Below are 11,580 nucleotides of genomic sequence, written 5' to 3'. Positions count from 1 at the left end.
TGAGGTCTGTGTTGAAAACATTAAGATGCTATGATGTTTAAGTCTGACCTTAGAAATAAGTCGTCCAACCTCTTGATGATATGGAGAAAAGAATTAAGAAAGCAGCATGAACAGAAAGGATTGGGAACATTATTGTCTGCTTATAAACATGGTATCCTTTTTCTCAGGTGTATTTGGGTATAAAGTATTAATCTCCTGGTGGGCAACCTTTGAACCAGATATTGCAGTACGTTTAAAAAAAAAAAAAAAAAAAAAAAAAAAAGATACTGTATCCCTACAAGAGTAACTTTAAAATCTCTTTTAACAGTCTACTGGGGTCCAAAAAGCATATATCTAAACAAAATCCTAAGAGCAGAACAAAACGCTACGTATAAAAGCTAAAGAAACAAAATGCAGCATATTCAGGTTCTTTTCCTTGAGGTACCTATATAAATTTAATCACCTGCCCCAAAGTACTCTTGTTAGGTAAAAAACAAAATGCTTACTGGTGAGCCAATTGTAGGGCATTTATTATTATTGAGAAAGTGCAACAACGCTGATCTTTACATGCAGCATACTAAAGGATGATTTACTCTTTACAAAATATAGCTTAAGTATTGACCTGATGGAATTTTAAAAATTAAAAACATTTAACTAGAATCATCCCAATTTTTTTGAGATCCTGAAGCGAAAAGCCTCCCAAATCAACTTTCAAAGTTACGCCACTAAGGAATGTTGGTTCTCTTGTAAAATTCAGAGATCTCTTTAAAATAGTAAAACTATATACTACAGGAAAGATCCCTAATTTTTATTTCTTATTGGTATAAAATCAAATTCCTAAGACTCCAAAATATTGTGTTACCTCCAAAGAATTAAGTTAAAAAAGATTGCCGTAGTAGGAAAAGTCTAGACTTGTAAACTGCCGAATATAAAAGCATGGAAAGTCATCGATCTACCCGATTTTCTCACCTGCCAGAAAGCTTTCCTAACTTACAGAAACCCTGGGGCTGCTGCTGCAGGCAGCACCCCCCCCACCCCCCCCCACCCCCCGCTCCACGGCCAGCGGCCCTCCCCTTCCTCTGTCGATGGTCACCAACACCCACACCAGGAGGGTGGGAGAGATGAAATCAACAATAGTCCATTCGCTGCTTATGAAATAAACTTATAAAATACGCCAGAGGAAGGCCGGGAGGGCACGTGTGGTGAAAAAGCAATGACAAGAGTGTTTGTGAGTTGTTTTTGGTCGCCCCTTCATTGGCACAGAAAATGAAGTGATAGCTACAAATATATGCGTAGAAGAGTTTGGAATTTGCTTGTAAAATGTCAAATTTGCTCTTGGACATAATTCTATGTTTCTTTTCACAAGAGGGCAGTTGGGATTCCAGTATACGTTAGTGTTTAGTTGGCTGGGGTGATCTATCAAATTCCATGGCCAATTGGGCTTTTTCTCCCCATGTACAATATAAAATATTTAATTTCATACTGATTTTTTCAATGCATTAGGATTCAACACAAAAGGCACAAAATAAATAGATATTATTAAATAAACGGAAATTATGATTTCAAGCTTTGTGTGGAGTTATATTTCACTGTTTTGTTACTTTCTCCAATTCAATTTGACAGACTTAGTAAATAGCACCCAACTGTTTAACTGAGGTAGATCCACATTGTAAAAGAAAGCTGGGTCCCCTCCATTTTATGTCTAAATTTAAGATGCTTTTACAAAAACAAAAATCCATTTAATCATATGCAGAAGCAACGACAGGTGGCACTACCGGAAGAAAGCTTAGAACATGAGCAGGTTTGCAAAGGTTTGTGCCTAAATCATGCTCTTCATCAGCCCTAAGTACATCTCAGACTGGAGGGAAAAAAAAATCAAACATTTCAAAATAACCCTGAAAAAGTCTCAAGACTTTCAGAACAGGTCTTTTTGACTGACTGCCACAGAAATGCACAATGGTCCATTTTCATCAAGCAATGGCAACAGCCAAGCCAGACCAGAAACAGAGCGAGAGAGAGAGAGAGAGCGAGAGAGAGCGAGAGAGCGAGACAGAGCTGTATCACTGAAAGTTTCCCTTTATAACTCCGGAGAAAAGACGTGTTGAGTTATGATATAGCATCTTGATCTGAACAGTTTAAACTCATTCTGCCTAATATTTTTGCATACTGTGAAACTTACAAATTTAACATCTGATTAAGGCTTAATTTAAAGTGGCATTACCACCTACCATCATGCAAGCATTGGACATCCTCAAAACACACAGAATGGTATTAAACTAAAGACAAGGACAGGAAGCCTCAGATTTGTATTTAGCAGGTACTATAATTTTATATTTAATTTTACAATTCATGTAAGCAAATGAAAAGTTATACAGAGAGGCCAATGTATATAAATACTAGTTTATACAGGAACTGTCAATGTACACAACAGCACTGCACGGTTTCTATATTGCAAGCACAAGACATCGTCACGTAGACCCACCGCACAGGTAAACGAGTCCGCAGACAGTACGCACAGTACCACCTGAAATGAGGCCCTTTAGCTGCTCAGCTTCTTAGAAAACAGTAAACTTTAAATGGTCATAATACATTTTGATTCAAAATGTCTTCTAAAATTTTTTTTGTGGGAGAAAATTAAGAAGGGGCAAGATCTACCTATGGAACTTTTGAATTCATTTTTGTTTTTTTCAATTATTTTATAAAAATAAAATAAAACTAGAAAAGTCGATAAAACTCAGGGTTAAAACCCCTCAATACATATTAGGTAAGTAATCTGAATGTACCAGAGGTAAGAAAAAATCTGGATTTAGACACTACATTCTTGTATTTAATGAATAATTAGCCACTTTGCTGCACAGAAACTTACAATTATTCCCTTAAAACTTTTTAAAAAGTAAAAACTCACTTGCCGCTACAGTTACAAAACATGAATTTATACCTTCAACAACTACATGTAAAATCCACTATCAAACTTGGGAGGCGGATTTCAGTTCAGTGCTAAACCGCAGACTTCCAGGATTTTAGCCGCGTGTCTGTTTGTTTGGCTTTGAAGAGGAGCCCACGTCATCGCTGTGTTACGGCCCCCCAAAGCCGCCCGCAGCCCCCCCGGTGCCTGGTGCCTCTGCCTTTCAGAACAGAGGATATAGGGGGAGACAGAAGGGCCAAGAGCTGCCACCTTGAAGGCTTTTCTAGACAGTTTAAAATAAGTAACACTGGGTTATTTCCCCCGCTTAAAACCATCCACTGACAGAGAAAGAGTGGCTTTTAACTAGACCGTCGGCCAAGAAAACTGCTCAACTCAATACCTGGCTTGGAAAAGTCAGAGCTAAAACCTGCATCTTCGAGACGTCAAAACCCGAGTCCTACGTGCACAGCTCCAGGTGACACCACTCGCGAGGAAGCAGTTTCCCAGCACGTCACAAAACAACAACAACGCGGGGCACTCCAACAACTGAAATGGCACCTGACATCTGAGGACTTCCCACGCATTCTACAAAGACACGACTCCAATTCCAATTCCTTTTTGAAAACAATCTAGTTCCATTACGCTCAACATTCTCATTGAGTGACCTTGAGAACAAACCCCCCAGGTTTGCCGGCGGTCACGGTCAGCACTCGACTAGGAGAGGGGTCCTGTGGACGGACGTGCTCTGGGCCTGGGAGGAGCCACGCGGCCAGAACCCAGCGATTTCCCGCAGGAGCCAGTGCCCAGAAGCCGAGGAGCGGTGCGGCTTCCAAGGCAGAGCGCCGGTGCCTGAGCGTGCGCCGGGCCAGGCTTCCTTCCCAACAACGCAGCCGCACCGTGGTTTCGAAAGGACACTGAGGACTGGACTTGAAAGGCACGGAGGCTGAGACGGGGTCTCCAGAACACATTCAGTCTGGCACCCCTGGCCTCTGGAGACCAGGGGAGGCCTGGGCACCGCCTGCCCCTTGGGTCAGAGGGGCTGCCCTCTCCCACCCCCCAGCATCGTTCCCAGCATCTCCAGAGTCCAGAGGAGCCCTGGGCCTCCCAGTTCCGTCCAGCGGGGCCGGGCAGCCCATCCGCATCGCACCCCCCCCCCCAGCCCGGTAGGTGGTGGTGGGCGGCGAGGGGGCACATTCCTAGCATCAACTCATGGTTTTGAGGACCTTGAAGATTCCAGAAGTACCAAATGAGGTTGGCCTGAACATCGAGCTCCTGGAGACCCTTGGGGGTGGGGGGGAGGAGTCAATATTTGGTGTTGTAGCTTTAACTCTGAACTACTTGAGGCCAAGGAAGTTGTAACTAGGAGATCATTCAGCCTCCTCCAACCGCCTAAAGAAGGGGGGTGAGGTGAGGACCCAAGCCTACAGTCACACCACCAAGGGCGTTTAAAGATCTAACGCACCTGAATTTTTCACATCAACCAATAAGACAGAAAAGTATTAACAAAAGCACCAGTAATCTTCAGTTCCCTCATCTTTAATTATCTTTCGTGAACGCAAAGATGCCGGGGGAGGCCCACGTCGGGACGCTGGGGACATGAGTGCAGAAAGCAGGTGGGAGATCTGAGTCAACGGCTGACATCACTAAAGCGAGGAGCCGGCCGCCGCGCAGCGGCCCCCAAAAAGCCCTGTATGGGTTTCTGGCTGAAAATGAGGCCACTTCAGCGGAGCCCAGCAACCCCAGAAGCAGGTCAGCAGAGGTAGCGGACGCTCCCCAGTGTCCACGCTTCTCAGGGTGGTCTGTGTCTATAGGACAGCACGACTGCAGGATTACACATTCTTAGACTGCAAAGGACACTTGGCGCTTTCGGAATTAAAGCGCAGCATGCAGCGTTGAAGGCAAGGACTTCCTCGTAATGGTGCACCTGGAACCTCTCTGGGCCAAAGTCAAGGTCTGATGAGCGCCCAGAAGAGAGCGGAGCCGCCTCCTCACACCCAGACGCCTGCAACTGCAACACCGCCCAACTGTCCCTCCAGAACTCAGGAGCAAACCAGCGCAAGTGATCGGGAGCAAAAGCTCACCTTCTGAAGACGAGAGAACACGAGGAACCTAAAGAAAAGACGCGAAGGAGCAGGGGGGCGACACTGACCAACCCACAGCAGCGTGCGAGCAGATGAGATTTCTGACAGCAAAGTGGTTCATGACACGTGATGCCGAGCTCTCCCAGGCCAGTCTTCCCGCAGGCTGGCATCCTGGTCCAGGGCGCCAGCAGCAGGAACCCCTACTTCAGGACGCTGCCGCCCTGGACCCTGTGCTCCTTTCAAGCAAAGGGCCTTGGATTTGAACAGAACATTTTGCTTTCAAACCTTAGCTCACTTTAAAGTATAGAGTGATTAGTAACTCAAGGCTCCCAAGTCAAAGGTCGACGACATCTGCACTGCATTTTGAAACCATGCAGCTACTGAAGTACTATTTGCACAAGAGTCGGTGTTTAAGCACCTTTGTGATTTTACAGAGTGTACAAAAAGGGAGAAGAGAGTAGAAGGAGACACTTTCAACCCATTCATAAGTAAAGCAGAAAAAAAAAGTGCTTCCTTATGTCAAACAGGAAAGTGAAAAGCCAGGACAGCGGGTCGCTTCCAGGTCCCACCACACACGGCCCTGCACCTGAGGACGGTGCAGAAAGGCCCTTGTGTTTCCTTCCTGCTGGCCACTGAGAGTCCTAACATCTCGGAGCCGGGCAGCCCTGAGGAGTCCCTGGTCCACCCTGGACACCCAGAGAGGGAGGAGGGGACTGCCCGTGGGTCACAGTATGGCACACAAATTTTCAAGCCAGAACTGAACAGAGAGATGTTCACAATTCAGTTGATTCAGGCAACATTTTGGCTATTTTCAGTGTGGATAGCTACACTTAAAAGCAAACATGAATCTATTGAGAATTCAGAGGTAGCCTTTATCTGCGTTTATTTATTTATTTTTAAACTAAAAGGTATTAGAAACCACCTTCTGTAGTGATATGGCTAAGCCAATACATTCACTTTAGACAATAAAATGGCAAAAGATCCAAAAAAGCACTAAGTGAGGGCACCGAGGTGGCATCGACGTGACACTAACACACACTCAGATGGCTGGTTTGGGTGTAAAAGCTCCTTTGTGTGTCTGATACTGTGTAACCTGATCACAGACAGAACTTACACACTGTGGACTGGAGCACACACTTCTTCTCATCTGGCCAAATCACGAGGCCTAAAGGAACAGCCTGCCTTTCAGGTCTGCCTGGCACCTATGGGTTAAGCCACAAATGACAGTTTTGACATAACAGCGACCTCATGGCTTTCAAATGACGGGTGACCAAAGAGAAGCAAGGGAGGCCCTGACTCTCTAGTAACATTGGCCGTTCAGATGCTTCCTATCCAAGCTGTCAAATGCTGGAGGGAGCTAGCAGCAAATGCTTTAGGGAGTCATGGCAAGTAACGAGGAATTAAACAGACCAGAAGCATTCAAAGGATTTACAATTAATCCTCTTGGAATTAAATCTCAGACCGCAAGGAGAGAGCACACTCTTCTTCCAATACACTGCAAACTTCCTTCCAGAAAAAGACAGCAACGAGGCTAATCTGTCCTTCATGAATGGTCAACACACACACATACACATGGCTGTAGAGGGGGAAGGGCAGCGGCCAGCCCACACGGCTCTAACACATAATACTGAAAAACGTGGCAGGATCACTAAAACAAAGCAACGCATTGTATTACATCATTTCTGCTATCCTAAATCTATTTACAATCATTTCAAACAAGTACAGCAGATGCAAAGTTGGACATAATAAAAAGGAAGCTGTCAAAAAATCAGTGCAATTATTTCGAGTTGAAAATTTTCCTTACAAAAGAAGTCAGCATGTGTGTGTAACACGGACAGCCCTATTACGAAGTCACACGTGCACTGTGTCTACACTGAGAAACGTCACAGCAGCCGAAACTGCTGGCACGGCAGCTAGAGAGAATATTCTTGGTTCCTTTGGGGGAGGGCTTAAAATACAAAGTATTTGCATTCTGAAAGTGAGGCGTATGAACACTGAGGAAGTTTCTATTCATTGTACATTCCTTTTCTCATGAGCGTTTGAGAGATGAGTTAAAGAGAGGTCACAGGGAAATTTCTATGGCTTGTCTGGGCCACTGGGATTGTCCACTGTCTGGATTATGTCAACGTCTAAAGCTCCTCCTAATGGAACTGCCTTAGGTGTAGGAAAATGCCCATGAAAAATCCTTTGAACTGCCCAACAGATCAAAGTCCCACTCAAGGACTCCATCCAGATCCTGACGGGTGGCTCCATGAAACAGCCTAGTGCTTCCACGACGCCAAGCAACCAAGAGAAGCCGCCCCAGCCTCCAGAGGCCTCCTCGAGACAGTCTGGTGTCCCAACTGCACAACGCTTGGCTGGTCTACCCTTAACATATTGTATCAAATATATAATCTGACTGAAAAACTGCCTTGTAAAAATAAAATTTAAGTCACCCTGCAGATCAATGTTAAATTACATTGCCGCATATCTAAGAAAAACAATTCATCCAGAAAAATTACACTTGTGGCTTTCAAAAATAAATCATCCAGCAAACTTGCAGGTAAACATTAGGTAATTTATAAAAGTTGGGGAAAAGAATTTCTATCATATTCATCAGGTACCACATGCACTGGAATATCCGTATCAGCCAAATGAAACCAGAGCAGAAAGGAAACAATAAATAGCAACATTTGCATTTAACAACAATAAAAATAACAAACAATATAACATCGACACCCACCCGCCCACAACCCTGCTGCAGGAATTGAACTTCAACTGTCTCTTCTAATGAGCACACGCCGGGGTAAACATCACAACAGCACTGCTTACGGCCAGACTCACACAGCACGGAAATCACTCCACTTCCAACAAGTCCCTCCTGGGGAAGCCAGCGCAGTGGCCAGGGATCGCTCGTGGTTCTAGAGTGCAAACATTCATGCACGGGAGTGTGAGGACACTACCAAAAAGCAACACAATCTTGAAAAGAGAAAGCAGACCCTAAAATGTAGTATCAAGTGTATATGTGAAGTCTTCTCAAAACAGAAAACCAAAACCAAAATAAAACAATCCCTTTCTAAAAGTATAGGTATGCCCAGCTTTACAACATTTATCTGAACTAGGAACATCTGAGCTTATTATAATAAGTACACAAACAGCAGGATGGAATCTCAGCAGGGCCAAAGGGCTCTCCTACAAAACGGCGACTTGAAGCAGCTCCCCCGGGTTTCTTTCATCGCTTAGCTATTAGGGTGAGAGCTTGTCGAACGTAATAGGAAGTGGTGAAGGGATGGGAATATGTTAACTTTTCTTACGGTGAATAGTTTAAAATATATTAGGAAGAGTACCAGGATAAGGGTCTAATTGGGAGACCTCTTCTGAAGAGATAAATCCCAGTTTTTCTTTGAAATTAATCCAGATTTCTACTTCATAATTTTCACATTCAGTTTGCTTAAAGCAAGGCACACCTTACTTAGTGGGGTCAGGCAAAGCCGGCGAGTGGGCACCTCTGCAATTTGTACAGCCCCGCACAGGCCTCAGGAAACCCGTCAAACGCAGGCAGAGGCCGGAGGTGCCCGGAGCCCTTCTCGGGCGGCCACGAGGTTGCCCTGGGCGGGCGTGACCCACACAGAACGGGCAGGGCCTCTCTTGGCTTCCACGTGAACAGGGCTTGGACTTATTCTACTGCACCTTGAGGTTTTACGCTGTCTCAAAATTTATCCTAATAATGGGGCGGGGGGGGGGGATTGGTAGAAATTTGGGAAAACAGTTCTTTACCTGAGAAATTGTAACTACAGCCATTTGAATTCTGAACCATCAGACATGTACAAAGGTATGCAGCTAACCCAGCTGGAGACATTTGGTTTATGAATGCTTTTAAGTAGTAAAAGTTTTATAAAACAAGCGCAGGGCTGTAACAAGTACTTTTCTCAAAGTACTTTGGCCCTCTAGAAAGAAAACTTTTCCTTCAAAACGATTTTTTAAAAATTTAGGTCTCATTTTCTGCCAGCCTGTGATCCTGCCCAGTGTATTCGTTTAGAAAACGTTTCCCTGCATTGCTGGGGAGTCCCTCCCTGCTGGGCCCTCAGTGCTTGAGGGAGCACACTCTCCAGAAGGCTCTAGATTAGAGGTTCTCGGACTCCAGGCAGCCCTGGACCCCCAGCTGATGGTGTAAAACGCAGATGCCCAGCCGCCACCCCAGAGGCCGCAGCGAGCACAGGAGTCACAGCGTTTTTACGGCCAATGCCCCGACCACCGAGATCCTGTTGCAAGTGGTAGAAACATACCTTCGAGACACACGGTTCTAGATGATCCTAAAAATGACTGAAAACTAACCTAAGTTCAGATTTTAAAAGTGTATTAGTGAAAAGGTTCCCTCCTTAGCTTGAATGCTCCCGGTAACTTAAGCCAAGAGTGTACTGGTATCCTTCTGAACGAGAGAAAGTGCCACTTGCTAACAAAATGACAGGGAATTGCAACATTTTTAGAGCAGAGGCTTCTGTCATTTAAAAAGACATAAAAAAAAAAAAGATACAGCAAGAAGAGACTAATGCCATTAATAAGACACCCACATGCACGCACACGCGCGCGCGCATACATGCACGCGCGCGCACACACACACACACACACACCACTCTTGAGTATATATTGTCACAAATAATAGTCACCCCTTTGTCGTTGCCGCCAAAATCCAGGCCGAGTGTCCATGACAGCGCTTCCCTGCCCCCGCGGAGCCCTCACACAAGACCGAGGCGGGCGCTGACCCCAGCACGAGGCACCCTGGTTGGGACCCTCACTCCACCACAGTGCCAGAGGTAATGTCAGGCCGGGATGGGAGGGCCGTCAGCAGGGCCAGAGGAAACCTACAGAGCACGAAGCAGCACTAGGGAAAGGCTCATCTCCTTCCTAGAATCTCTGTACTGAACGTGGATTGGATTCTCAGAAAACCGCCTACAAGGACAAAAAGCCCACTGAGCACAAACGGAGCTCTCTGCTGTTAGCCCTGTCGAGCTGTCCACGGTATCATTCTTAGTGCAATGGATTCTAGATTGGCAAACCCACGTCCGGGGCCCAGCACGCAAATCCTAGCAGAAGGGTCTGCCTCTGCTGCTGGCTTCGCCATCAGCCATCCTCCCGAGGGCTGGGCTCCTTCGCGGAACGCGGGCCTCGCAGCCCGCAGAGCGCCACCACCGACAGCCTTCTCTGTGTTTCAGTGCATAGATCCTATGACGCTTGTCTAACAAACCACACGCAGAGAGAAGTGCACGCCGACACGCAGACTCATTCCCAGGAGCGGAAGGATACATACATTCCATTTGTGCTTAATTGGCTGAGCGACACACGGGGATGAGGCGGGGAGGGGAGTGACTGCTGGAAGCACACTCCGTCCTCCTGAGGGTCCAGGCTGCGCGGTCTACACGAGGGGGTGGGCCGCGGGCACTGAGTCAATTGCATACTCCTGTACTTAAGCACTGAGAAACCACAAGGGTGGTCCAGGCTCCAGGCTCCAAAACACTCTTGATATGCTAAACAGATCACAAAAGCACCCCGTAGTCAGTAAAATGAAAAACAGCATCTATCTATCACATTAATACTGCAAACCAGATATATATACTTTTCTCTTACATTAAAGACATAACAGTGAAAAAGGATTGTACTGTATTTATCACCACAGACCCGTATTCTTCAGAAACTTTGGAAGATAAACGTCACAGTCCTACAGGACAAATCTTATGATTAGACTGTCGGCATATTGTCTTTTTTCTTTTTTTAAATAAATTTTTATTAAAATGGCACTTGTCTGCCAATCCCTCTGGACCTATAAATGTTGTAAACACACACGGCCCACCTTCTGCCACCCCTCCTTCCTTCGGGCTGAGTGAAAGGCGGGCAGTGGCAGAACGAGAGACACCAGGGCGCCTCGCCTGGCCCCTGCCCTCGGATCCCGGACAGCTGGTCAGGAGCACACAGGTGTCACTCTGAAATAAACTTTAGTGACAGCATCAGAATGTTCAAGGCTTTAAAACCACAATGTGTTTTATGTTGCTTTCACTCTCACAGAACGTTCACAGCTAGTTTGAGCCCATCAATTTCATATAGAATCATGTGTTAAAAACAAGTAAATCGAACGACCAAATAAATTAAAAATGTTTTAAAGCCCTGAGTTCGTAGACTGGTTTTAGGAGATTTTTAGGAAACACGGGACTCTATTTTCATAAGCAGCTTATAAGATTTTGGCAAACCATATTTCCTACGACAATGGGGTCTCATACAGGTCTGCAGTTCAAAATCCAAGTTTGAAATCTGGGACGGAAGGCATTCTGGAAAGTGGAGAATCTACTAAAATCAATGGCGTTTCATGTTCGATGCTGGCTGTCACGGAAGGGCTGGGCATTTGTTGGTCTGAGTGTAGCTGGTCTCATGTGAATCCAACTCGGTGCACAATCGTAAACACTAAGACATGTCAAGCAAAGTACATGGTGCGCAGCGTGTCCTGATGGACCTGGACTGCCTTTGCCAACGCCTGGTGGTCTCGTCCGTTACTCTGCCCGGAGGTGTGGCTTCCTTCAGCACTGTGGGGACGGGGGACAGAGAGAGAGAGAGAGAGAGAGAGAGAGAGAGAGAGAGAGAGAGAGA

General features: G+C 45.8%; 1 protein-coding gene across 4 annotated transcripts in view; it reads right to left on the bottom strand.

The window, feature by feature from the left end:
- Positions 1–2,281: 2,281 nt before the first annotated feature.
- AGO2 (argonaute RISC catalytic component 2) overlaps positions 2,282–11,580 on the bottom strand; it is a 57,520-nt gene continuing 48,221 nt past the window's right edge. For 3 of the 4 annotated variants that reach the window (XM_029222571.1, XM_029222569.1, XM_029222568.1), the window contains one exon: positions 2,282–11,516. In XM_029222571.1, the coding sequence (XP_029078404.1) occupies positions 11,408–11,516 (109 nt within the window). In that variant the 3' untranslated portion in view covers positions 2,282–11,407. The remainder of the gene's footprint in view (positions 11,517–11,580) is intronic. The other variant, XM_029222570.1, reaches the window with a different exon arrangement.

Source organism: Monodon monoceros, unplaced genomic scaffold (genome assembly GCF_005190385.1).
Source record: "Monodon monoceros isolate NGI ecotype Baffin Bay Population unplaced genomic scaffold, NGI_Narwhal_1 Super_Scaffold_14, whole genome shotgun sequence".
NCBI lineage: Eukaryota > Metazoa > Chordata > Mammalia > Artiodactyla > Monodontidae > Monodon > Monodon monoceros.
Note: the sequence above shows the minus strand (reverse complement) of the source record. Positions and strands in the feature narration are given on the sequence as shown.